The sequence below is a fragment of the Cyrtonyx montezumae genome, unplaced genomic scaffold, assembly GCF_038088225.1.
Source record: "Cyrtonyx montezumae isolate F1298 unplaced genomic scaffold, pur_monq_1.0 scaffold_1, whole genome shotgun sequence".
Classification (NCBI taxonomy): Eukaryota; Metazoa; Chordata; class Aves; order Galliformes; family Odontophoridae; genus Cyrtonyx; species Cyrtonyx montezumae.
In genome coordinates this window covers 25,367,658-25,395,146 of record NW_027071825.1, presented here as the reverse complement: position 1 = coordinate 25,395,146, position 27,489 = coordinate 25,367,658, and the positions used below count along the sequence as shown (strand labels likewise).

General features: G+C 43.6%; 1 protein-coding gene across 4 annotated transcripts in view; it reads left to right on the top strand.

Moving 5' to 3' along the window:
- Window positions 1-27,489, top strand: part of RABGAP1L (RAB GTPase activating protein 1 like) — a 181,601-nt gene that overhangs the window by 107,420 nt on the left and 46,692 nt on the right. For 3 of the 4 annotated variants that reach the window (XM_065745323.1, XM_065745316.1, XM_065745333.1), the window contains exons 17-19: window positions 454-597; window positions 11,995-12,036; window positions 27,145-27,273. In XM_065745323.1, the coding sequence (XP_065601395.1) occupies window positions 454-597; window positions 11,995-12,036; window positions 27,145-27,273 (315 nt within the window). Of the gene's footprint in view, window positions 1-453; window positions 598-11,994; window positions 12,037-21,138; window positions 21,324-27,144; window positions 27,274-27,489 lie in introns of those variants that run through there. The other variant, XM_065745342.1, reaches the window with a different exon arrangement.

Here is a 27,489-nt window from a genome sequence, read left to right as displayed (position 1 = left end):
AAGCCCCGACCTGGGTTTCTGTTATGGAGTAAAAGCTAGCTGATAGAGCTAGCTTCCCTTCATGGTCTGCAAGGTGAGCTTGTGCCAGTGTCTACTGCTTTTTTTTTTTTTAACAGAGTAATTAATAAATAGCAAGGAATGATTAAGAATTAACTTTTAAAAATACATATGTGCATGACAGAAATTTCACAGCTACTCTTTCCCCTATTGAAGATTTTGTATTTTCTCAGTATAATTTAATATCTTAATTGTAATTTTATAATGTTGTTCGATGCTGTGATAGAATTGATAGTGGTTATCTGACTAACACAGTAGTGTTGCTCAGAAGAGGGCAGGATCTCACTTAATTGTGTTTCTCAGTCTTGAGCAACCTGGTACTTAATGCCACAGCAGATGATGATCCCATATTAAGGAGGAATACTGAAGCATTTCTTATTTTTTCCTTTACTCCAGGAGCAGTTGCCTGATTTGTATAGCCATTTCTCAGACCTCAATTTGGAAGCTCACATGTATGCGTCCCAGTGGTTCCTCACTCTTTTTACTGCCAAATTTCCACTCTGCATGGTCTTCCACATCATTGACTTATTACTTTGTGAGGTAAGAACCCTTGAATCAGAAAGCCCTTTCTCCACCTTGTGAGTGTGTTAAGAACTTCTGTCTTTCTCTGTTTCGTTTAGTTGGAGTCGTTTTCAGTTTAACTGTGTGTACTGAATTCTTTAGAAACAGTGATTATATTGATGAGATGATGCTCAGTGAAATGCTGGTCTGGTTTTCAAATTAAATTGAGGTTTGCCTCATTCTTTACTAAGGGATCTTATTAACAATATCTGATGTACACATCTGTTCTCATTTAATTTCTTACACGGTTGATTCAAAGTTAGAAATTCTTTCTAATCTCCAGAAGATACCTGGTAGGCTTTTAGTGGTAAAACCTCTCAGATTTTACATTTCAGAATGTCACCCAAAGACACACTGGCACGATATTCAACAAATAACGAGATCTCCTAATCAGAACACTTCAGTGAAAGTCTTTCCTTCTTTATTTTTCTTCCTGCTATTCCAACTAAGGAATGCATTTCACCAGATACCAAATAGTACATTTCTGTATTGTAGATGTGTCTGCACTTTGATGAAAAAACAAAAATTTATTTTGGTGAGAAGTTAGTACTTCTTTTTGTCAGTGGGAAGTCAGGGGGTAGAGGTGCACACATATGTCTGTTCACATCTGTGTACATGTGTGTATAATTGAAATTTTCAAGTGCAAAGGGCTTCATGAGTGTGAAACACTGTTGACTCTGGTTCATTCTGTACATTCCTTAGCATGAAGTATTTTACTTGAGAATTTTCAGGCTTGCTGCACGTGTTGATAACATTCCTTGCAAAACAAATATTGTCTGCTATTCATAACTCACTTTGTTTTCCTTACGAGTTTTGCTTTGCATATGTGCTCAATTATATATTAAAAAATATAGGTTAATACCACCGTGTATCCAAGTGAGCATGACAGGTGATAAGAGAGAATTGGTTCCATGTTCACATGTGAATATGTTTTAGTGTAGACATATCTGAGTTCTAACTTCTTCACAGTGCCTCGATTATTTTAAGTGGGTGAATAGAAGAACAGTTGTTGATGGCTTGTCCTGTCTCTGCCCTCCTTCTTGCAGGGATAGCTGTCCAGTAGATAACAAAATACCTTGATCAATTTGAATTGATAGTGAGTTAGTTTGTAGAATGGTCTTCTGGCATTTGATTTGATTGTTCTTTGTTGGTTGATTTTATTTCTTCATTCTAATCTTGGTGCAGTGCTGCTCTCAGAAATAGCCATTTTCAGAAGCTGTTTGTCAAGAGGGGAAGAACACCATTCTGTAGTGGTTATTGTGCTAGCAGTACAGCTGCATCCTGTCTGAAGCTCGTGCACTTCTTATTGCACTAGGCTTGAAGATGAAACATGCTGAAGAGAGATTTTAGTTATGGTTAGTACAGATTAAAACATTTGCATTCGTCTCACATGTGGCAGTGTTTATCTCAGCATGTCTGAAGGAATTACCCTGGGAAGAAAGGTTGATGGAATCTGAAAGAAAGGTAGGGAAGCCAGTGTGGCAGTCTGCTGGAGAAAGGGAAACTGGTTAGCATCCGCAGAGGGGAATCATATAAAACTAAAGGAGCCTCCTTCACAGCAGTTAAAAGTAAATCAGAAATGGTAAGAAAATTGATTTCAGTTGAGAAGGGACATGCAGACATCTTGAGAAACAGTAAAGGCAGTGTGTAGACAGAACATAGAGAGGCGACAATGTAGACTATCTGAAAATTGCTCCTAATGTTCATGAGTCACCCAGCCTGGAGTAGCAGGCAGTTCTGAGTGTTTGTGAGAGGAGCATAGCTTAAATTCACGTTAAACTAAAAATCTAGTTGACCCTCACCATAGAGAGACATGGACAAAATAGGAAAGAAATCATTCCTTAAATGAAGGCTGAAATCGTACTGCAAAGCTGTCTGTCCAGTCAGCTTCCAGGAGGAGTGATGGAGCAGTCAAAGAATAATTTTTGTCTGCATTAAATTGCTCTTTATCTCTGAACAAACAGCATGCCTGTAATTCCAGCGACTGGAAGGAGAAAAAACAGTTCAAGCTGCTAAAACCAGAACATATTCTTCTGGAAAAGAAAAATCCTCCAAAACTTAACACTCCTTTGAAGTCTTATATATTATTTTTTATTTTTATTTTTTAAACAAGCTTCCAGCCTTCTCATTAATTTGTCATAAATACAGATGAATTTAAAGTAATTCATCCGTATTGAGTTTCCTTCCTGGCTTTCCTTTCTCCATATTCCTATCCTGTTTGCCACTGACAAAAAATTTACATCCATAGAAGTTTACATCCATAAAATACCTGGGGAGGGAAAAAAGTGGTTGAACCATTGCTGCTCAGGTGCTGCAAAGAATGTTTTCTGCTATCCATGAAAATCTTTGTGGATGAATGGTTATGGGTTGCCCAGGAACTTTTGGATGAGATTTATCTTTTTAGTACTTGACCATGGCTGGAAGAGAGATACTCTTTAACCCTCAGTCTGGAGAGGGGGCATTCAAAGTAACTGCAGCTCTGCAGTGGTCAGGTAGGCCTGCCTGCTTCCCTTGCACGTGCTGGAGTGGCAGCTCTGCAGTGAGTGGGCTGCCACAATCCAGGCCGTGACCCTACCCAGGGAGGTGGGATGCCCTGAAATATGAGCTGAATTTGTAATGGGAATCACTGAGAAATTTTTAAAATCACATCAAAGTGTGTGCTATTACAGTCAAGGTCTTTTCATCATTCTCGCATTAAAAACAACTTGATTAATAACTAAATAAATAGTTCAGGTTCACACAAGTTTTAGACTTTCTGTGGCCTCTACAGGATTGAATTCTTCCATCCTGTAGCCTTTCTCTGACCCTTTTTAAAGCCGTATAAAGGCTGCTGAAGATGTGGTTCAACCCTCGATTTACCTAATGTAAAAATAACCAGTGTTGCCTTGATCACCGTAGGACAGAGCATGTCACCCAGGTCTATCTAGACAGGAGATGTTTTGAAATTCTTTAGCTGAAAGTTGGCCAGCTTGCAGGCAGGTAACCCATACCACCGTGATGCTAATTGTAAGGCTTAGGACTTTGTGTCTTAGTGCCTGTGATAAAAGCAAACCAACGTCTATTGTAGAATTGTAGAATCACCAAGGTTGGAAAAGACCTCCAAGATCATCCAGTCCAACCATCCACAGATCACCGATGCTCCCCACTGAACCACGTCCCCCAGCACAGCATCTAAATGGTCCTTGAACACCTCCAGGGTGGGTGACTCCACCACCTCCCCGGGCAAAAGATCTCCTCTAGATCCAGTTGGAAGCATTCATGAGGTTACATCAGAGTGCGTGCTTTTCAGCCTGGCTCTGCAGCTAAATTTCAGCATCTCAGCGTCAGCTAAAGCTCTTCCTACCAGGCTCCTGTTAGCTCCTTGTTTCAACCACCTCATTAGTCTCCTTTTGCTATTTCTATTTGCATTACAGAACAACTCTGTTGATGAAATTCTGAGTTCTGTGTGGGCTTGTCAGTCTTAACTATCAATGTGACATCATGCTATTGAACGCTCTGTGAGCCTGCTTTGTTTTGCTGCCACCTTTGACTAAAAAATTTGCATCATTTAACTTTTAACATTTAACTTCCTTTTGCATTTTAGAGCATACAGCTCGGAATTAAAATGCATTTTAGAAGCACTGAACAAGTGACCTTGATCAGACGTTTAAAAGAGGGGAAAAACAGTTGGCAAGCTACTTAGAAGCTTTTAGTTTCAATTCCGTGAAAGCTTCTTCTTAAAAAAGAAAATACTCAAACTGGTTGGGATATATACATACACACAGATACAGTATTGCCAAAACTGAAGGAGTTCAGAGCTCAAGCTGACGTTCTGTCCTTAACCTGGCATGGGTAACCTGCTGTGTGTGTGTCTGGCTGTTCTCATGTGCAGGGATTGGGGGTATAAAATACGTAGGGATTGTGTTCAAGGCGTGTACAGAAATCCCTCTGTGCTGCCTTTGGTACATATATTTACATATTTCAGTGTCAGTAATTACATAGTCCGTTACAGAAATTAGTGTTTTGACTGCAGAGCTGGGATTTTTTGATCAGGACTGAAAAGACAAGGACGCAACTGCCTTCCTGTCACTTCTGTGTATGAATGCATTGTTTTCTGTACAGCTCTTAGCACAGAAATGAGACTGCTTTCCCCAGGACTACATGGCAGCGCTGTGGAAGAACTGAAAGCTACATTCTGTCATTCCTGGGCCTCGGTGTACCGAGCGTTACCTTCGGAATTTTGTATTTAGTGTCTTCCATAATTAGTTTTGAGAAACTGCCTTTGATACTGAAGGCTGATAGCAATTAAAATGGGAGTGATTTCCTGCTGGTGAATGAGCGCCCAATGGTAGTGAGAGCACAGCACTGTCTCATGTTGTTGTGCTGCCTGGGAGCACCACTTCACAGGGACGATCTCAGAAGGTTTCCAAGTATTGGCACGGAGGATCTAATTTCTGTCTTCTGTGTGTCTTGCTGGGGGATGGATGTGCCAGGAGACACTGAGCTGCGTGGTGTGGCTCTGAGATAAGAGCGGTGCTCCTGCACGCATGCTGGGTGCCCCAGTGGGCTGCTGCTTTCTGTCTGTCGCGGTACCCACCTTGCAAGTGCTTCAGCACTGCTGGGTTGAGAAAGAGGAGATTAACATTTTAATTTATTGAACTGGCTCAGGAATTGAGTCGGGAACAAGCCCACTTCAGCCGCACACAGACAGAGTGGGAACTGAATAAAATGTGTGTGCGGATTTTTATCTTCTGCAGATCAGTAGGGAAAGAAAAAACTGCTTTCTGGAATTCACTGTTGTTGGCACATTGTTTGCACTTGTTAGCCCCTCACTCTGCACGTGTTTGAGTGAATCTTGTGGAGCGGCAGCTTGGGCTCGCTGAAAATCAAACCTAACTCAGGAGCAGCCTATTAAAAACTGCACTTAAATTGTGAGTGGATACGGCACTGAAACGTCCAGCAGTGTTTCAGTGCTGTGTACTGAAGTGAACACAAGGTCATACAGATGAGCTGGAGAAGGCTGGGCCTTGGGGTTGCTTTCCTTTGTTCCAAACACAGACCTTCCAGCTTTGCTGTTTAGGCCATGATGATCCTCCTGTCCGTTTCCCCTTTGTGTTACACCTGCTGGGGAGCTCAGCCTCCTTCCTGAGGTCCCTGTAGCCACTGCACTTCCATGCAAAGAGGCTGGGTGGGCTTTCCTTCTGAGCCTATTACAGCTAGATCCTAATTGGTTTGAGAAGAAAGAGAGTAGGTTGTGTCTCAGGCTGTGGGTGGAAGGGGTCTCAACACACGTGCCCCGTTGGGTGGCCCTGATTTGCTATGTTTGAGGCTTGCTATTCTGAAAGTATGCATGAATTGCTAGGTGGTTTGAGGCCTTCCACACACAATAACACGCAAGTTTCTGTATAAAAGTCTGTATTTTTAAGTTGTACTTACCAGGACTAGTCTTAAGGCTTCTGCAAATTGTCATTGCATGTCTTCTGCCAGCATCACTATCACAAAAGAATTGTGACATTTCTGAAATGTTCTTACTTCAGAGTGTGGCGGGTATGCATGAATATAGTGTGTGCAGTCTCTTATCTCCTAAAATAGACATTCCTTTAAACGCCGTGAGGCAAAGCAATGATAGACCATTAGGGTGATACATACACTATAGAAAGATACAGGATTTTGTGTAAATTATCAAGAGAACAGAAGTGACTTTTCTGCATCAGGAAGCATCTGCTGACACGTCAGTCATTATCATCACCTCCACTGCGAAAACCTCAGGTCTGGAGTACTGTGGCCTCTGGGTATTTTGTTTTTATATGTTTAACTGAAGTATATAAATCCATGCTAAAATGTAGCTTAATTTGTGTGATGACTACAGCTGTATTGCACTGTGGCCTTTTCTCAGTACTAGAACAGAAATTAAACTGAAAGGAATTTGAAATGAATGTAACACTTGATTGTGTTTTACAGAGGAGGAACTTTTACGGTTTTTTTTTTAGTTTGTGTTTAAAGTGTTCAGGTTATGATAAAGAATTGTACCTTATTTCTAACTGAAGCTCATAAGAAGTGTTAGGGTATAGAATTCCAATCAGCAGCAGAAACATGGGAGGCACTGTAACACAGTGCATTCTGTATTGCCCCAGGGATGCAGAAAGCAAAATGGTCTATTTACTTTTAAAGCTATAGAGAACCTGTAAGAATTTGGGTGTGAACTGAGGGGAGTGTTTTAATGGAACACATTCAAGAGGTTCTTGGAGAACATCAGGGTTTGACGTTACCCTTTATGCTGTGTTGTCCAGCTCTTCCTGTGACATCCACAATGTATGTGTCTTCTATTCATAGCTGCAAGTTGTTTATCCCAAAAATAAGAAGGCTGGTGATAAATGCTCAGCGTGAGCAAAGGAAAAATGACTTCCCAGCAATCTGCAATTCAAGATAACTTCCATAAACAGAAGGTACCTTTCTGGTGATGTTGATAAACGTTGTGGTCCTGTAACACTGAGGCTGCTTCTGCTCCAGAAGGTGTTTTGAGTTGCAGGTGAGAAGTTAGTGGAGACAAGGGGTCCAAGAGAGCGACCTTCTCATGCCTTAGCAGGCAGAGACAGCTAATGCTATATCTCTGTATGTCTCTGAATTACTTTGCCCATTGCCACTGAAATAACTTAGCAACTTAGTAGTTGATGTTCACTTGGTTGATTTTTCCAGGAATACAGTAAATTTCCATAATGCTTACTTAACAGCAGTGCCATCTGCTGTAGTGGAATGGCAGCATATTCCAGGCAGCCTTGGCAGTGCCGAAAAGCACTTCAGAAATAACTGAAGGAAGGGATAACAAACGGCAGAGTGATACTCCGTGAACAAATCCAGGAAGCTGAGCTAATCTGGGGGCTGTTTTTAAAAGAGAGGGTGGTGCAGCCTGTCTCTGCCAAAATATTTCCCATCACCTCGTGCTTGGAAACTGAGGCCCTGCTGTATTTTCTGATGGAACACAATACATCAAAAAGTAAATGTTACATTCGAGTACCAAATCTCAAGGTACCATTTTTATTATACCTGCTTATCTAATAGTTCAGTCAACTGGTTTTAATTGGGTTTATGTACTGTTCACAGCCTTGTAGTATCAGGATGAAGCACTCTGTGTTTTCTTTCCTTCTTTCATATGTTTATAGCATATTCCCTGCTGTTAGTTATTGTAGGAGCAATATATATGGATGCACAGAGGGAAAACCAGTTTGAGATGTCAACTAAACCTCATACTTTGGCAATAAAATCTCTTTGCATATTGTTTTTCTCCTAGATAAGTGTTTAGGAAGAAAGCTGTGTCTATTGCTAACACGAAGCTTGCTTTTTTCCACAGTTCAGAGACCATAGTTTTGTAGCTTTTACTTCTATGCAGTCAACCAGAATTGGAAAATTAAGTTCCTTATGGCCAAGAGCAAGAACCACAAACTGTTTTTCCAATGGAATTTAGCAGTTCTTTTCATACGTGCCCATGATCTGCTGGGCTAATGAGAGGCAATAATTCAGATGGTATTTAGTCACTGGAGCAAGTAACCATGACCGAGTGCAGATGTACACATGTGTCTGTGCTGTGCACATGGTAAATAGTATGTGCTGTGCACATTCTTGGTAAATAGAAGTGTTCCTTTTATGCTGTGCCTTATTTCAGTGAGTTTGCTTTTTGTTTCCTTCACTGTCTTGTCACTGAACGTGAATAAAAGCACGAGCTGTACTGAGTACAAGGTTTAAATTAATGTGCATATCTTTGCAGAGCGTGCTGCGAACCCGCGTTGCTTACAAAGAGAAATTCGGGCTTCAGAGTGCATTTTACAGCGTCAGCAACGTAAATATATAGGTGACATCGCTTAAGTTTGTTGTGCATTCACAACATATTACAGATGCCAAACAAATGTTTTGCTGGAAGCAATCCAAAACATAAATAGAATTTTAATTCTCCTTCTGCGTTCGTAACCCCAATTACCCTCTACAGCTCTTCTGAAAGAGCATGCAGTTGAACACATAATTATGAAACACTTTCAAATTATGAAACAATGTCAAATTAACTTCAGTGGAACAGCTAATCTCTCCTTAAAAAAAAGGGAAATTCACTTATAGTAAGGCTGGAGCAGGTTAACTGGCTCTTGATGGCGTGTCACGTGAGTGCTGAGATTTCTCTGGCCTTCAGGATGTGCTCACACATTCTTCTTCACTTGGTACTGAACGTCAGAGAATATTGTGTCAGTACCTTCACTGCTTTCCCCTGCATGTCACAAACATCTAGGAGCAAAGATAAGGACGCTCAAGTGAATTTCCTGTACGCTCTTTGAAGAGATTAATTCTTTTTATTTATGGAAATGATGCATGGGTGCTGCCCTGTAACTGAAGGAAGGTCCCTCATGGTCCAGGTTGGAGAGGGAGGGATGCTGGTATGTAATGTAGCCTTCCTTCCCCCAAGGCTTCTGTCATCTAAGCACAGATTTAAGATGGGAGATAAATTCCAGAGGAGTCCCATATGGAAATGTTGTCTGGGGAGTACAGGATTAAACTGTACGGCCTGACTCTTCTGTCTTGCCCACACTAGGCTGCTGAGCTTTGCCAGTTGCATAAATGTGTTTGCTTCTCCCTCGTTCAGCTGCCTTTGTCCTGGCAGGTTTGCAGGTACAGATATACCTCCTCACTTCTAAGGGGGGGGGGGGCTCACAAGCATCCTTTCTGTCACAGAGATCTCACTAAATAAAATCATTTTCAGATGACCTTTACCATCTGTTTGTTCCCCATCTTCTTATCAGGCCTTTGCAGAAGCCTGCTTGTTTCAAAGGGCAGAGAGAATCAAGCTGAGTGCTCCTTGAGGAGCACTTCTGGCTGCTGAGGGTTGAGGAACCGTGAACACCTCTCACTAGAAGAAAGCTAACATAGTAAGATTTCTGTTCATTTTAAGCCAGCCTTAATTGCAGCGCTCCTGTGTTATTGGCATACCACTGGTATGTCTGTGGTATGTCTGTGGTCTTTGGAGATAGGGGTTCAATGTCTGGTCGATGAGAATTAGCTAGAATCTCTTGAAAATGATTCTTTTGACATCAGTTAAATATAATAATCATAGGATCATAGAATCACCAATGTTGGAAAAGACCTCCATGATCATCCAGTGCATTGTAAGACAACAAGGTCAGGAAAGGGAAAGTTTCTGTTTATCTTACCATGTTGACTGCAGAACAGCTGAGAGTTGCACCTGCTTTGAGGTGGATTTGTTCATCCTGGAGAACTCCTGAGCTTAATGAGATCTGTTAAGAGTGCTCGAGACCTTTATGCAAGCCTAAGAGGGTTGTTCAGCAGCACCTGATGGAAGCAGGAAGATACTGTGCTGATGCTCGGCGAGGCAGATAAGCTTCTAGACAGGCTGGTGTAGGAACTGCTAGTTCTTCTGGTCTCTGCGAGCTCTGCAGAGGAGCACATCCACATGCCTTCCTTCTGGGATCTCTGCCCCTGGGCTTCCTGTCTGAAAGCTGTGCAGTCTGCACACCCTCCTTTGTTCTCCCTGCGAAGATTGGATTGACAAACAGAATGGCTGCATGAGAAGCACTAGGACACGATAAGCCCCTCACTGTTCCTGTGCTCTAAGAACAGCTCTTGTGAAGAATATTGAATATTTTTCAACAGTTCTGGCTGTTATATGTCAAGCAAGCACTTCGGTAATTACAGACAACGTTCATGTTTGCACGGACACTTTAAATACTGAGATCTGCATGATATTAAGGCAGCTGTTTCAAAATGCAGAGTTAAAACGATGACCTTTGGTTTTAAAAAGTCATTATCTAAAGCTTATTTAATATGGGCTCTCTCCTCTTTCCTTTGTGGGTGATTGGTATGTACTTCCATGTTTCCATTATAGAATTGCTGGAGGGATACTGCTAGCAGTGATTTATGTGTCTGGTACGCACTGGTATTTTAGGTTCTTCTGCTTCTAAAATAGATGGAGGAGTTTAAGCTGAATCTTATAAATCAGCGTGTTGTAAATGAAGTAGGATTTTAAATAAGAGACTGGAAAAAATGAGCTGAGATAGCCGAGTTTAACGATTATGAAGAAGGAGGCAATGCCAGAGCAGTCTTTCATGCTCTAGGAGAAGGCATTCAGGTCTGTGGTTTGAGTCAGTGGTTGTGAATTACTAAACCAGGTGGGTAAGGCATCACACTGAAACTGTAAAGCAACTTGCTGCCAGCCCAGCACATGGGTAGAAGCCTGCATGAAAACTGCCAGGGGCCACCTCCACATCTCCCAGCTGCCACTGGATCTTTGGCCATTATTCCTCAGGTGCAGGCAGCCCAGCCTGGGCACCACAGGACTGCCCTTGCCTGCAGCACTTGCTGTGTTTGATCCGAAATGTCACCTTGAGTTGCGAGTTGTGACTCTCACCGAGTGCATCTTCCTATCAAACCCTGTGTGCTAGGAGCTCATCACTCTTTATGTGTCATTGCTGCATGCAATAAGGCGTTGGCCTGGGGTGGGCATTTGGAGTAGAGCTGGGAATGCTGTGCACTTCATGAAGGTCGTGGCTGAAACTCACAGGCCAATGTTTTTCTTATTAAAACAAAGCAATCTTCGTTATCGCCTTTGGAAAAAGGGTTTCCTGTTAACACTTGTTGGTTCAGGCCTGCTGCAATTGTGACCTCTAGTGGAAGAAAAGGCAGCCCGTTGTCATGATGACTGTGCAGAGTAATTCACAGAGTGTTGCAGTATGCAGTGTGTCTCATTAGACATCATAGCATGTACATTAGCATCGTAGCATGTCCAAGACTAATCAGTGGCAACTTCCCTTCATGGCACTGTACAACCTATAGGAAAAAAAACCACAGTTTGTTACTAAGAATGCCTGCAAAGTCTCTGCACATGGTTGTGAAATCTAGTTTTTTAGGAGTGTAGTTGCAAGCTTTCAGGAGGAGGCTTGGAAAAGGGCTCCATTGCAGAAGCAGAAGTTTCTTGAGGAAGGCTCACAACACATGACAGCAGCAGCATTAAGTGATTGGTAACAGCTCTCAGTTGCTGGGAAAAGTCTCACCAAGTCGAATATTTATGACACGTACCTGAAGGGCTGCTTGGTACTATATTCTGCCCTGCTGATGAGAAGCAGCATTGGCAGGTAGTGGCGAGCTGTCCTGTGACAAGCAAAGCACCTGGCTAATTGCAGAGTGAGATTCCAGAAGCTCTGAAGAGCCTTCATCTTCCCCGGCCAGGAGTTTGGAAGCTGAGCTTTGGAGCTCTAATGATGAGCTTTGAAGTGTAGCAGGGAAAAGAGAGACGTTCCCTAGGGATTTACAGCATCTCGTTACGATGCTACGTGGTGATAAGTAGCAGAGAAAAGAGATTGGTATATTGGCAGTGCTTGAAGTCTCTTTCTTTTTATTTTTCAGGGTATGAACATAATCTTTCACGTAGCCCTGGCTCTCTTGAAGGTAAGTCATTGATTAGAAGCTTTTCTTATTCAACTGTAAGGAACGTTTGAATGTATTGTAATGAAGGGGTGACCATGGTGAGACTTCTGGGAGAGGGAGTAGAGAAGTATGCACTGAGGTAGAAATGTCTTCAAACTGCACTTACAATAGATCTGTTTTTAAATTAAACTTAATCATATCATGGAGTTCCTGGGACAGGGAATGCAGTCTTAGTACTTAAGTGTCTCATATGAGACTATTTAGAAAACAATTCTGATTCACTTCACAGCATATTTATTTTATGTCTGGGTTCTTACGTATAAAATCTCAGGAAATGTGATGGAATATTATTTGGTGTCAGATGTATTTGTAATGTCAAGAGAGGAATAGAAGTCTCTTATGCAATGAGTAACTTCCATCTTTGGCTTAGGCTCAGGGTTTACCCAAAGCAAAAAAACACACAAGAAAAGCACACCTGTAGGTGAACCATTTGAGACATCTCAAAATGAACTTGTATCGACCTTCAGAAGTTGGTTTTAGTGCAGATCCGGTCCTTATATGGGCACGTGATATGGAATTAGAAATACCACCTTGGGATTCAAATAATTTGGTCCAAAGCTCAGGGTAGAGCAGCCTGCCAGTACTGACACAGCAGCCCTGTGACATGGGCACATGCCAGTATCATTCACCTGTTGCTGGTTCCCTGTGTATTTTTCCAGCTCTTCCTTATTTTCCTCCAAAAAGCAAACAGCTTGTATTTGCACTCTTCAGGTGAGACCAGTTTTCAGGGTCCTGACTTTTTCCCCGTGCAGTCCTCCAGCACAAACTGCTCCACAGTGGGGATTTATCTGTGTCCATCTTTGTCTATATGTGGTGGTGCTGCACTGCAGATTTCAAAGCACAGGCATTCACTTGGGGTGGAGTAAGCTACGTGGAGGACCACAGGTAAGTGTAAGACAGCAGGTAGCATTATGCTAAGGAAACATCCCAAGTAAAACTTGTGTTATGCAGTTTGCATCAAGCGATTGTGTCATTTTCTGCGTGAGTATACGTATTAAACGAACCAGACTATAAACAGAAAAATTGGTTAATGTACGTTTCCAAGGAAGTGCTCCCACTCAGAAATCTAAATTTGTGTGTACAAGAAAAAAGGAGGGTGGGGTTGAGAGGAGCGTGCGCTCTTTTCTGCCTGTTTTGTAGTTTATTTGCAGCTATGGAGGTGTTTCTGTTTGTGCAGTCTACGGACCATGTGGTTAAAGGGTAAGGTGATGGCATGAGTGGTAGTGAGGAGGTGAAACTGAGCCTCCAAGCAGCAGCCAGTTGGAATGGGAACTGGGAGAAGTAACCAGCTTCTGTGGATCTTCAGCTGAGGGGAAAGGAAAGGAGGAATGCTTGTGCTGAGCTGAAAACGGCTGGCAAGGTTTTCAGGAAATTAGATTTTAATTCCCTGTAGCTCTGTGGTCTGGCTTGGAGTCTGTGAGTACACCCAGTGGTCTGTTTTTCTTGTGTTTCCTGCTGCTGCTGTTGGAAACGCTTGAACTGAGGTTAGCAACAGAACAGCTCTTTAGGAAACCTGATACGGCTTGGAACGGTGAATAGGAATTTTTTAATGTCAAAAAATTAGCCCAGTTTCTTTTAACAGAAAATACTCAGTGCTTTCCTTGTACATATATATTCCACAACACACTGCTTTTCCAGATGATCGTTTTGGCCTTTCCAGGAAAGGAAAATTCAAGGAAGTGCATTGTCAGTTTTACTGACATCTTCTAAGCTTAGGAGTTTCACGAGTTGATTTTAATTCTGCACACAGCTGATCTGATTCTTACACAGGGTGCTCATAGGCCCTGAGTGGAAGGGGAGGCCTTATCCTGGGAAGATGTTGCTGTATCACAGCCAGCACCAGCTACAAAGAAGTCTCAGATAGGTAGGATCGGTCTCTAAATCAGAAGCACTCATGTCAGAGCACATTTCCATAGTGTTCATTTCACCATCACAGGGCTGGTGATTGTGTATCATCAGATTAGCATTATGATTAGATTGCAAGCATGGGTTGCTGGTCTTTTACAGAGGAAAACTTGGGAGACCTGAAATACTTTTTTCCTATTCGGATTGTTCATAACCCCTTGCAGTCATGAGAGACAATGCGTTTTAGTGTATTGGTTGTTGTAAATGGCAGAAAGTGAACGTGAGGGCTGCAGAGAAGGAGCTGTAAGAGCTGTGAGGTTGGAAAGATGTGCCTGTCACTGCTTCTGAAGTGAATGGAAGCAATTCCTAGGCTTTGTTACCTTAAAACAGAGCTGCTGTTTTCTCATCCTCAGCCTCTTGGATGTAGTTTGGAGGAGGAAATCACCCAGCAGTGGAATGTCTGAGTCTTCATTCTGTAAATGCCATTTTTCTGACATTTTTGTCATGTGTATGCCCCGCAATCCTTCATTAAATAGCAACAGAAAGCTTTTCTCTTGAGCTCCCCCTAACTCACTGCGATTTCTCACTGTTTCAGCTCATGCTTAAAGTGAGTGGCTGCTGGTTTGGAAACAGCAGTGCTGCTTTTGTGACCAATTACCCCCGATGTCTCGGTGCTGTGCTCTTCAGAAAACGAACGTGCATTTGAGGTTTGAGGTTTGAGGGGTGTCCTTTCCCTTTCCTCCTCCCACATTCTGAGTATGCAACAGTGTGGGTTAAAGCTCCTTAGCAGTGGAAGCTGCCCGTCGTAGTAGGGCATGAATCTGACTTATCGAGGGCAGAACAGCTTTCATTTCCTGTAGCATCCCGATGTTCTGCTTTCCAATGCGTGTCAGTCCAGCAGGCACTGCTCATCAGCACGCTGTCGGCCTCGCTCTCCAGCTGGTGGCAGCATTTTACAGCTTGACATCAATCACTTGCTTACATCACGATGAGACTGCACCTGAATTAACATTCAGTGAGCTGTGCTGGTAGCGCAGATGTCGCTCGTTTTTCCTTTTCTGAGCATCAGATAACTGCAGAGGACTGAGGTGGGAGAAGAACCCTAGTGCTGAAAGAGGCAGCGGAGAAAAGCGTGGTTCAGACAGCTCAGCAAGCAACACTGCACTGATATTTCCACTTAAAATCCATGGTAAGGTGTAGGTAGAACAGGAACGTGAACCACTGCAGTGTCAGCAGACTTTCAGATCTCTTTTGTCATCAGCTGGTTAGTTTCCTTGTAGGAAAACTGCCTGGAGAAGGCTGAGAAGCAATTGTATAAACACTTCCAATATCTGAAGGGTGTGAGTCAAATGGATGAGGCCTTTTTGGTGGTGCCCAGCAACAGCACAAGGGACAGTGGGCACAGACTGGAACGTGGGAAGTTCCATATGAACATGAGAAAGAGCTTCTTTACTGTGAGGGTGGCATTGCTCTGGGACAGGCTGCCCAGGGCGGTGGTGGAGACTCAGGACCCACCTGGATGCTTTCTGTGCAAACTACTGTAGGGATTTACTTCAGTACGCTATTCTCTTCAAATGAGTACTTCTGTATATTGTTCCTTGGACTCAGCCAAATGTAAGCAGCATTTCTGATGGTTGCTCTGAGTTCTTAAACTCCTTTTTGCTGCATACTATAATGCAAACAACGGCAGTCGTTGTGGTTCCTCATTATTTCTGCCTCCATCTTTCCATCTCAGTGCAGTTTATGCCAGTATGTGCCCTACAGATTAAAAGAGAGCACCAGCCACAAGGGCAGCGACAGCAGATGATGCTGTTAATTTAAGCAGTTGATATGGACACACTCTGTATTAAAAAGAAGGAAAAAAATGTCAAATTTGTCCTAGCTTAGGAGAATTATTTGCTATTATTCTGTACATAGACTGGAAAGGACCTTCTGGAACAGATAATTGCTTCTCTGCTGTACTGCACCATTGTGAGACATGGCATCCATATTATAAGTTAGTAGCAGCAGCCATGTGCTAGTGGAATGATGTTTTTCCTGTTGTAATCTGAACTTCTTCCTGAGCTTTTTACACTCCCCTGCTCTTACATCAATGTTGTCCTCTTTCCTTAGGTAGTCCTATACAGGGACACACTGGTGTTTGTCACCTGGTATTATGTATAGATACCAATCATATTCCTTGCTACACAGCCCAATATTCTTGGTATTCCTGAATTTTTGAGCATCTCAGTAGTAGTATTCTGCATCTGCTCAGGTCTGTATTGGGCTGTTTGAATGAGCTGTGTTTTCCCTATGGACATTGCGTTTCCTTATACCTAGAAAAATTTATTTTTCTGATAACTGTAAGGATTGTACACTGATTGTACTTCTGTTGATTTTTTTGTTGTTGTTCTTAAATATTCATTAACATTAATAACCATTCTAAGGATTGTAAATTTTCTTACTTTACTTCAAAGGCATTGAGAATAGACATCTGACCTATCCTGTCTCAGATTTTGTCCATCGTTTGCCTCCTGAGTTTCCACTTGTGCCAACACAGAACTTCAAAATGGCACCTGAAATTTTGCTCTGTGTTAAAAGATATAGCTCAAAAGTTCATCCTCATGAGAAGTGGATGTAGCAAAGGTTGAAGGAGCAGTGATTGACTTGCATGGGCCTTGGATTCTGTTGTTTATGGATGAGTTGTATCTGATTCTTCAGGGAGCTCTGTAGTTTGCAGTGTAAGCCAAAGTGGTCGTTGTGACATCCCATAAGACGAAGCCACCTTTTATCTTTTTTACCTTTTAAGCACACATCTGCTGCTGAAATTACCCCTTGCTGCTCTCTAGCCTGGAGCATTCGAGTTAAAACAACACAGAAAGCCTGAGGAGTCACCTTGTCACAGCCAGTAGTGGAATCTTCAATCTGTGAAGAGATGCTTTGCTTTCTTTGCTTTGAACCTGCCACCTATGTGTTTCATTGGATTGAAGGGGATTTTGAACAGTTGGACCTCTTCACTTTCTCCACATCGCTCAAGATTTTATAGGCCTGCTGTATATCAACCATCTAATTTACAAGCTTGATAATTTGAGTCTGGTTTTTTATCTCCTCGCTTGGAAGCTTCTGATGAGCCTTATTCCCTCATTACATACTCCTTGGTCTCTGTTATCTCGTCTTTGAGGTAGGAGTACCAGAGTAGTGCATAATGTCGAAGGTGAAAGTGCGTTGTCGAATTATATTGCAGAATAACGTCATTGTCAGTTTAAATCACTTTTACTTTCCTATTAATTCCTACCATTTGATGTATTTTGTTGACCTCTGCTGTGCTATTTTCATTGAACCAGCTGTGGTAATGCCAGGATTCATTCTGAATGGCAGTTGTCAGCTATCATTTATATTAAAATTGATACTGTTTTCTCCCATATTCAGTAGTTTCCACTTACATGTTCTGACTTTTCGTTTCCTGTACTGTTGCAGTCACTCTTACAGTCCTCCTTCGGTTCTTTACTGTAAGCCCTGAATAATTTAGTAACATTGGCCAACATTGTCACCTTGTGATTCATCCTCTTTTCCAAGCCATTTAAGAACAGGTTAACCAGCACAGGCCCTGGCATGGGGTTGGAATCTGCTCTGAAAAGTAACGTCACGCTCTCTCTGATAGAGATGTAAACTTCAATAAATTCAGATTATTCTGTTGCAACTAGAGAAGAACAGAAAGGACAAAGTAATTTCTGATAAGGTAAGAGGTGAAGCTCTCATTGTGGGCATGATGTAATTCGTAAGGGTTTTCAGAGTTGTTCTGGTACTGGGTTTGTCTTATCTTTTAGTAGAAAAGAACTTGAATGAGAGGTTTCTTTTTTGTTCTTCTCGTTTTAGATTCTGTTTAGCTTTTCAAGTTACTTTTGCCATAAAATGTTAAAAGACAATCCAATTCTCTTTTATTTATTAATTTTTGGATAGTTGAATATAAAAGAGAGATGCTATTGTACATAGGCATTGATCAATTAGCAGTTGATATAGCAATTACGAAAATGTTCAGTTTATCTTGGTACTGACCTTTCAGTAGCACGCCCCATTAGCATGAAAAATTGATATTCTTGTGGACATGAAGCACGGGATGGGAGGTAAGGCCAGCAGGGACAGAGGGAAGGCACAGGGCTGGGCTGCTCTGCTCACTCAGGGAGAATATGTGGGCAGGAAGAGGATGCAGAAAGGGAGGAAGAAATCCACAGCACTTAACATAGGGTTGTAATTTTAAAATTATGGGAGGAGGGCAAGTTGCCACTTTTTACAGCAAATTGTCGTGTCTTCTTGGTCATGCAGGTGAGAACACTGTTATCTGTTATCTCCTGTTACCTTCCCTGGAGATGTTCAAGGCCCGGATGCCTACCTGTGCAGTCTGGGCTAGGGAGCTGCGCTGGCAGGGGTTGGACTCGGTGATCTCTGGTGGTCCCTTCCAACCCCTGCAGTTCTGTGATGCTGTGATTCTGTGATCTGGGAACAAAACCAGTATGGTTTGGACCTCTGCTGCCCATGTCAGAGCAGACTTAATGGCAGCAGTGCCGTGTGAGCAGGTATTTCATGGCCAGAAGAAGAATGTAACCATACTTAAAAGACCAGAGAGTCTCCAGTGTGGAAGTCAGAGCTCAAATAATGTGTGCTTACCCTAAGGCATTCTGCTTAGTGTGCCAGTTATTGCCTTCTGGGCCATTTCCAGGTTTTATGTTGACTTCAGCCAGGCCTTTCTGAGGAGTCTGGGGCAGCAAGCTAATGGCAGGGCTGAGAGCAGTGCCAAAGGCACGGATGGGAGCAGCAAAGTCTTCATGAAAGGCAAATCACAATTTCTCATCAGACACAGAAGATGTAGTGTTCAGGTAGTATGTAGAAATACCTAAGAGTGGTATGGAGCATAAAAAGGCTCAAAGTGCAGATCTAATGACAGGTTGCTGTTATGCTCTGCAAAGAACTGGCATGGATTTTGCCACATACTCGTTTGCTATTCCCCTCTCCACTTTCTCTCCCAAAGAAGTTATTAACAACAAAAAGCCACAACATTTTTGTGAAATGAAAGCTGAAAACCCTAATAAGTAATGAGCGCTGGATTTTAGCTGACAGCTGAGGTTTTTTATGAAGCCTTGAAACTTTTCAGGGTCTCTAAAACCTCTTTTTCACAGAAGAAATCCAGGGCTGATGTAAAAACTGTAATGATGGTAGTAGACCACATCCTTTGGGATGCTTGTCCTGTAGTTAATTTTCCTCATTCCTCAAAATGTGAACCTTATTTCTAACCTGAATTCATCTGGTTTTAGCCTCCAACTACTGGATCCTATTATAGCTTTCTAGAATTAAAGACTTTATTTAATAATCACTTCATTCCATTATTCATAAGCCCAGATCTTGCCCACAGTGAACCAAATCTTGTTAAGTTTGATTTATGCGAGGAGAAATGGGAGGCTTTTCACACGGCCAGCACTCTGCATGCTCTGCCCACAGGTTGTGCTGGTCCCCTCTGACTCTGCCCCTTCTGGACTCTTCTATCTCTTCTTTGTTTCCCAAAGCACGCAGTGTAATGCTCTCATTTCTTCCTTTTTAATGTTTTGAGTCATTTTTTCATTCACATGTTGAGGTTAGAATCTCGATGCTTATTGACTATCGTGCTTACCACTGTGTGTTTCAGCTAGATGGAAACCTTTGTATTTTTTTCTGAATTTTAAAGCTGCCTGCCTTTTTTAAAGCCTTTTACCCTACAGAGATGGTTTAGTGAGGTGAGAATTGAACCAGTTACAGTGCTGACTTACACACAAACACTGAACTAGAAAATAAGCTGGGGTCTTTGGAACTGCACCCTGATGGAGGTGGGGACGCACAGGGGACTTCCATCACACTACAGTAATCTCAAACAGGAATCTGATGTGTAGCTTCTGCTCTTTCTGCTCTGTGTTTCACCTGCTTCACGTGTCACTGTGAGCCAGGCTGAGCAGTGTGGGTGGGGTGGCTTCTGATAATTATGTCCTTTTCTTCGTTTACTTGCTTCCATCCAAGACAATTTACTTGTGTTTGAGAGGAGTCCAATATGGGTGGTGTATCAAACTGAATTACGTGAATTTCTTTTTCTCATTTTCTCTGCCTTTTGCTGAGTTTTATTTATGCTTGTTCATTGTGAATTAAGAATCGAATTTTCGTGTTTTAACTGCACACGAACATGTTTCACATTTGAATTCAGCAGCCGTGAGTTCAGTTCAGAACACATGCTGACATCATCCCCTCCCTGCTCATCGTCTCCAGATTTAGAAATGCCTCCGGAGAAGGCAGGGCTGGAAGTGATTGTTGGTTATTTCATTCAGCTCCGCACAGGCCCTGCAAAGCTGGCTGCATCTGCTGCATCTGCCCTTCCCTCGCCAGCAGCCCCTTGCTATGTCCTTTCCCCTCTCCACTCCAGCAGGGATGGTGCCCCCAGCTCTACCTGCCCATCTCCATCGCACCGTTCGTGCCTGCGTTGCTCAGCATCACGTTGGCCAGCAGTCACTGTGCTGCCTGACAGCCTGCTTTCCCCCTACCCACTGAGGATGCCGTTGATGTACGTGAGCCTGGGATCCAGCAGCAAAGCCTGTCACAGTGGGATTGATGGGAGGTGGAGGGGAGGGGAGCCCGTCCGTCCCGCTGCTCACTATTGGCTTCTCATTACGGCATTCTCCCCCGAGACGCACGCTGCATGCTCATTCCCCCTCCCAGCCCCCTCCTCCCCATCCCTTCATTGCTGATGCACAGTGAGAGGCAGCAGCAGCCGCCGCCACGCTTGTCACCAGCCCGAGCTTGCAATGAGCTCATCCTTTTCTCTTTGCAGCTCCAGAACTGCCCTGGCTTTATTGCTCTTATTGCTGCTGCTGTCTGCTCGCACACTCAGCCTCAGACACGCTGAGCCCTGAGTGCTCTCCGTCGCCTTTCTTGCATCAGAGCTTTCCCGCACTCATTTTCTGCCATTTTCCTGCCTTTTGGGTACATTTTAGATCCATGTTTTCTTTGGTTTGTTTTTCACATCCTCTCTGGACTCAGCCTGAGCAAACACAGCGGATGCTTTTTTTCCTCGATTCTTAGCAGAGGTGCTTTTCTTGCTCTGAGCGCCTGCGGTGCTGTAGACGCCCATCTGAGCCCACTTCCAAGAGCTGGGGCTGGCTCTCCTCACCTCGCACTGCACTTCTGGAAATTGAGGCTAGAAGCCTGTTCTTCTCACTCTGGATACTTACTGCTTGCTGCTGATGGAAGAAGGGGTACCTTGCAAAACGCCGGCTGCCAAGCTCACCCCTCCTGTCAAAAAGTCCCAGGACATGCATGACGAGAGGAGCAAGCTGGTGAATGAGTATGCATGTCGGGTGCTGGAACTTCTGGGGATGGGGCATCGCCTGTTTGTGCCTCGGCTGCTTGCGGTGAGATCACGTTTTCTTCACATTAATTCATTGTGCATTTGCCATCTTCCCTCTCAAACCTGCTTCCCCCGGGATTCTTTACGCTGGATGGAGGTGGGAGAGCTCACTTGGTCTTTTTTCTCTTGGCTTCTTTCAGTCCAGCTCCTGAGCACCGAGGAGGGCTGGTGCTGTGATACCTGCAGCCGCAACCAGGGCTCTTCCCAGAAAGCACGTCCCAAAGCGCGGAATGCTTTTGTTCTCGGTTCTGTAATGGTTCTAAATAAGCATGCTCTGTCTGCTTCTGGGTGCTTTTGGAAAGTCCTTTAATTCACAACAGCTCAAATTTGATACCTGGGACACCATAGGTTTGTGTTTTAGACATTTTAGGCAATTGTAAAAATACAAGGTGCGGTGTATTGTAGTTTCCTGCGGCTTCTGTGTTTAGTTTTGGTACGGCAGTTTCAGTGGAAAGAAGTTAAAAACACTTGCGTGGAATAATCTGGGAGATAAACTGTTAAAGCTGTTTTTATCTGTCACAGCAAATGATGTCTGTCTGTGATATGGCCTGAAATTAGCGTGGCATCTTACGGCACAGAGAAGTGCACTTTCATCATCGCTGCTGCTGCACAAAACACACCCAAAGCCACAGAACAGCACAGGATGCAAAGTCAGTCCCTCACCCTGCGTGTGCTCTGGGTGCTGCCCAGGGGATTGGGGGCACAGCTCACCAAAACGCCACTGGGGGGCCGTGCCTGGGAAGAAGCAGCTGCTGCTGCCCTGTGCCTTATTTCCACGCCCTGCATAGCCCCGTATTGTGGTGTGGTTGAGTGACCTGCCTTGCGTTTTCATCGTGCTGCCGAGCCATCGCTGCGTGCTCTGCGGCACCCTCGGATAAGTGGTGGTGTTCAGGGTGGTGTGAGATGCTCGTCCTTTAAGTAATTAAAAGCAATAGATGGATAGGAAGGTGGTTAGTCACCCCAGTGCGTTCCAGGCATTGTGAAATGGCAGCTGCGATATCCACAAACTCAGAGAGGGCAGTTTGGGTATGCCTGCAGTCACTCGTAGAACTGGGTGTAGCTGTGGGCTAATGACGCGTGGCTGAAGGTGCTGTGTGTGAGCACTGTGCCAGCACAGCTCCTCCTGCAGCTCCACACTCGCCCACCCTGCTCTGCAGCCTCAGTGCTGCTGCTCTCCTGGGCGAGGGCTGCCTCACGGTTCTGAGTTGGTTTGTGATGAAGGCAAACCCACCAGGCTTTTTCACTTGACTCATCAGGCTTTGGGGCTGGCCCTCCAGGTGGGGAATACCAGGAAATCTGTAGGTTTTATTAGCTGCGTATTCCTCCTTGGACATAGATCCCTTTTGACACGTGCCCCTTCCAAAGATGGGGAGGGAGTGTTTCTGACCAAGAATTTGTACTTTAATCAGAGCTAAAGATACTTCCAAACCTTGGAGCTTTGTGAAATGAAGAACTAAATTCTTTTGGACATGTGTAAGCCTCTTCCTCTGCTGTGGTCTTGAGAACAAATGCCTAGGACAGGCAGAAGAGATGCTTTAGTAGTGCTGCATGAAAATAATCATAAGCCCATAATCCGTAAGCTCAGAAGGTTTGTGATCACTGGCATCATTGTATGTGTTGGTGGGCAACTGAAACTGATTGGGGTGGATTTTGCCCCTCGGGGATGCTTGTGGGTGGGTGAAGATTGGGGGCTTGTTGTCTGTACCTCCATCAGTATTTTAGGTGGCAGACAGAACGTTACCTTTTGCCTGTCCACTCAGGTTTTGTTTTCCTCTGAGACATCTTTAGACCAAACTGGGGTTTACAGAGATTGCAGGTCTTAATAGAGAAAATATTTGTGACTGCATAATTTTCACAGCCAAGAAGGGGATAGAAGTGATGCCAATGGAAGGAGCCTGTTGCTGGTTCGTGTTGGCAGAGCATGCTGGGTCTCTTCTCCCAGGACACGAGCCCAGAGCTGGGTTCCAGCTCTGTGCTTCCTGGTGCTCCACAGCAGCTCAGTGTCCCCCTCTTGGGGTCATCTGATAGATCTCAGATCTGGAGCTCTGTGTGGAGCTAAATAGAGCAATGTGGAGGAAAAGGAGCAGTCAGGGTAGAAGAAGGAGCTCCCGTGTCTTCGTTGTGCATTGCACACTCTTAAGGTACTTAAAACCACATCTGGGTTATGTTCAAGATTAAGTATTATGGTCTGAAAAAGTAGTGTAGGGTCACTTGAAAGCATTTTGAATCTACTGGTAGCAAATGTAATAGTGGAGTACAATATGGCTGGGTTCTCCTCTGCCTTTCTTCTTCCTGACCACACTCATTAGATTGTACAACTGGAGGTTTATGTTCACTGCCATCCTATAGAAATTCTAAAGAGATATTCTATATACGTTTAATTCTGCAGAAATTGCTGTGGTATTTTTCAATCTGTTTGTATAAAAGAGGAAGAATTAAATCAAGGATACTCAGTGTGGTTGATTGGAAATTTCTTCTGCTCACTGAGTTCCCAGCTGGGATCTGGGGATTTAGTGTGTGTAGTCAGTGAGGAATGAGGCTGCAGAATTAATACTTGAAGACAGAAGAATTAAATGAAGGAAAAAGGCCAAACCTCTGTCTTAATTACATCTCCCTAAATATTTTGAGAGGATAGTGGTAATAATAATAATTAAAAAAAAATCACCATTACTGAAGTGTGTCACAAAGAAGAGCTCAGATTTTCCTTTCTTCTTTTTCAAACATTGCACATTCCCAGCACTTCGTCTGTAGACTTGAAAGTTTCCCTACTACTTCTGCCAGAGGGCTTCCTGTGGAAATAGGACAAGGGGGAATGGCCACAAACTGAAACATAGGATGTTCTGCACAAATGTGTGTGGGAACTTCTTCACAGTGCAGTGACAGAGCACTGGCACAGCTGCACAGAGAGCTGGTGGAGTCTCCTTCTCTGGAGGTGTTACAGACCCACCTGGGCACCTACCTGTGCAGCCTGGGCTGGGAGCTGCTTTGGCAGGGGGTTGGACTCGACGATCTCTGGAGGTCCCTTCCAACCCCTACAGTTCTGTGGTTCTGTGATTCATTTCACCCATTCCATGTAAGGCCATTTTGTGGATATACTGAAATACTTCAGTAATGTGGGAAGGACACTTGAGGAAACATTGAACCAAACCCTACAAGTCAAGCGCAGACTTCAGAAGCACATATACTTGCCAGTGAAACTCCTCTTTTGCCAGGTTTGTTTGTTTTTTTAATACTTATATTTTAAACACAAGAATCATTGTTTAAGAATTACATCTTGGATATTAAAAAATGCCCTGGAGTCCCCAGGTGCACAACAATACCGTGTACCTGCCAAACTTGAACTGGTGGCTCATTCGACTTACAGATGGTTGAGGGAAATGAGTTGTTGGCTGAGTGATGTGAACCAGCAAATTTACAAACAGCTGCCAGTCAAACAGCTGCCAGAGGGGCCTGAAATGTCTTCATGATTTATTGATTAAGATCACAAAATGTCACAAAATGTGAATATGTGAATGTCAACAATGCTGTATACTTGTTTTGTAGTACGTCTGTATCCATCCATCCATCCATCCATCCATCCATCCATCCATCCATCCATCTCTTTCTAAATAGACATACATACATGCTTCTGTACACACCAGTTTCTGTTGTTCCCTGTTTTTAATTAGTACATTAATAGGTTTGTTTGAATAACATATACAAATATGTATATGAAATAGACAGCCCAGTTAACATTGGTATTAAGTGGTTACTTTGGTTTCTTGTCGTTTTAATAGTGAAACTCATAACTTTCTGCCCAACTGACTGTTTTGTTGTAGGGAAAACACACAGCAAGGTACAGAGAGCTGAATGTCTGGGCTCCAGCACTCATGTTACCGAAATTGACAATGTGATGGACTATCAGTTTTCACAATTACAATCTCAGTTCCACATCTGCCATCATAGTTCCCATTGCCATGGCTCAGTCTACTTCTTACAGATTTTACACAAGGTGCTTTGCTGAGGTTTGATGGGTTATTTTAAGTGTTGATCTGTAACATTTTTTAAATATATTCTTTCTCCTTTAATTTCTCAAAAGAAAAAGAAATTCTGCAGTGCCAAATGAATAACAGCAGCAAAATGGGGTTTAGAAGCTGCCCCTGGCCCCCTCCAGCTTGCTGGGAGCTGTGGCTGGGCCAGCAGGGGCTGCAGGGGCTGCCCACCATGTGGGCATGGTGGTGTCAGGATCTTAGAGGTCTTTGGTCAAACAGCACTGCCCAGCTAACACTGGCTGGAGCTGTGTCATGGCACCACGATGCTGCGCCTTGTGGGTATGCAGCAGGAGCTCATCTGCAGCAGAGCATAACAGCATGCCTCACCCTAGCAAACCTGATCCAAAAGAAAAACCATCTTCAGAAGAGGAAGCAGCTGCCTTGGCCAGAATTGTGTTCACAAGTGGGTGTGATTCATCAGATACCTCAGCACCAGCTTGCTGTCACCATGACATCGGTCTTGCCTCGGCCAAGCTGCCGTCCTGCCAAGCTGTTGTGGGCAGAAGTGGATGTGCTCGTCTGTAAAGCTGGGCAGTGCTCATCAGCATCCTGACAGCAGTGTGCCTGCAGGGATGGCCCAGCAGCTTCCTTCCTGCCAAGGAAGGGAGGATCCAACAGATCTTGAGGGAACTCTGAGCAGTTTGAAGACAAACTTTAAAAAAAAATAATAATAATCCTGCAGTTGCAGAGAAACACATCCTCCAAAGCCACTTCAGCTGCACTTAGCTCTTGCCTGTGATTAATGTAGCAGAAGCTATTAGTAAGTGCTCAGCGGGGCGTAAGGTATAATAATCTTTGGAAATCCGCAGGGTGATAGCTAACCATGCACAGTGTAGGTTTTGTCCTCGTGTGGTGCCTGAGCTCATGCCTGGCAGTTCACCTTGCCTGGGGGCCTGCGTCTCTCCACACGTGTCTGGTGGCACAGTCGCCCTGCTGTACATCAGCACACCTTTCTTTATTCCTTCTGCCTTGAAAAGAATTGCTGTTTTGAGGTGACATCCTGAGCGTGTTCCCTGGCTGTCCGTTCACCTTTTGAAGGAGCTGTCTGAAGGCCTGCTTCTGCTTAGCTGTAACATCTCATCGTGTAGTTCTTGCAGCTCCAGAAATGAACTCATTTGTTCCCGAGTCACAAATCATATCACCTCCTCAGCAGCAGAATGGGATTAGTGCAGAATGTTTCACATTTCTGACCTGTTAGGCTTGATACCACAGCGAGAGGCACAGTCTTACGACAGATATAGAAACAAACATGGGAAGCATTTTCTGGCAGTGTTATGTGAGAAATGGTGTCACAGACTTCTGCACACTGACTTGCTGGTGCCTCCTCTGAGTCATATTTCTGCTTCTGCTGTTAATGTCTGCAACCACATATATCCATATATACATTGTCTTTTTAGAGCAGCGTTGTAAAAGCCAGCACCATTACAGAGCATAAGCTCTCTACAAAATATTACAGATTCTCTTGTTTCTTTTTGGTTTGGTTTGGTTTTTTTTCTCCCTGAGCTGCAGCTTGACAGGCTTTGCCAGAATCCCTTTCTTACCCTGCAGGTACAGAAGGACAACATGCGTTCATGTGTGGCAGCAACTGCACCTTTCTGCCTGGCATTCCTCTGCTTTTAACCTCTGCTTTGTTTTATGAGATAGGAATTAGAGAGCTGCCAGCAGAGGTGATGTCTTTTGATCTGGTGTGAATATCAGTGATTTGGAATACATGCAGTAAATGACAAATCTGCAGGAACAGCATGACTTCATGTTCTCAGTGTTTACAGAGTAGTTCTCTGTGTTCGGTTGCAGACCTCCAAAGAGGACCTTCTACAAGCCGATTTTGAAGGAGCTTTAAAGTTCTTCAGGGTTCAGTTACCCAAGAGGTACAGAGCTGAGGAGAACGCCAGGAGACTGATGGAACAAGCCTGCAACATCAAGGTAAGGCAGTCTGTATTTCTGCTCGTGGCAAAAGGGAGGCTCAGCACTAAGAAAATACAGCGCTGAGCTCTTCCCTCTTTGCTTTGCAACAAGCTTCATTATTAAAACAGTACACTTGTGATCAAAAATGGAATGTTCAGAACTCACTCATTCACTGATTGATATATAAGCAGTGGTAGCCCTAACAATGAATCAGATATCTGATAATCACATGGT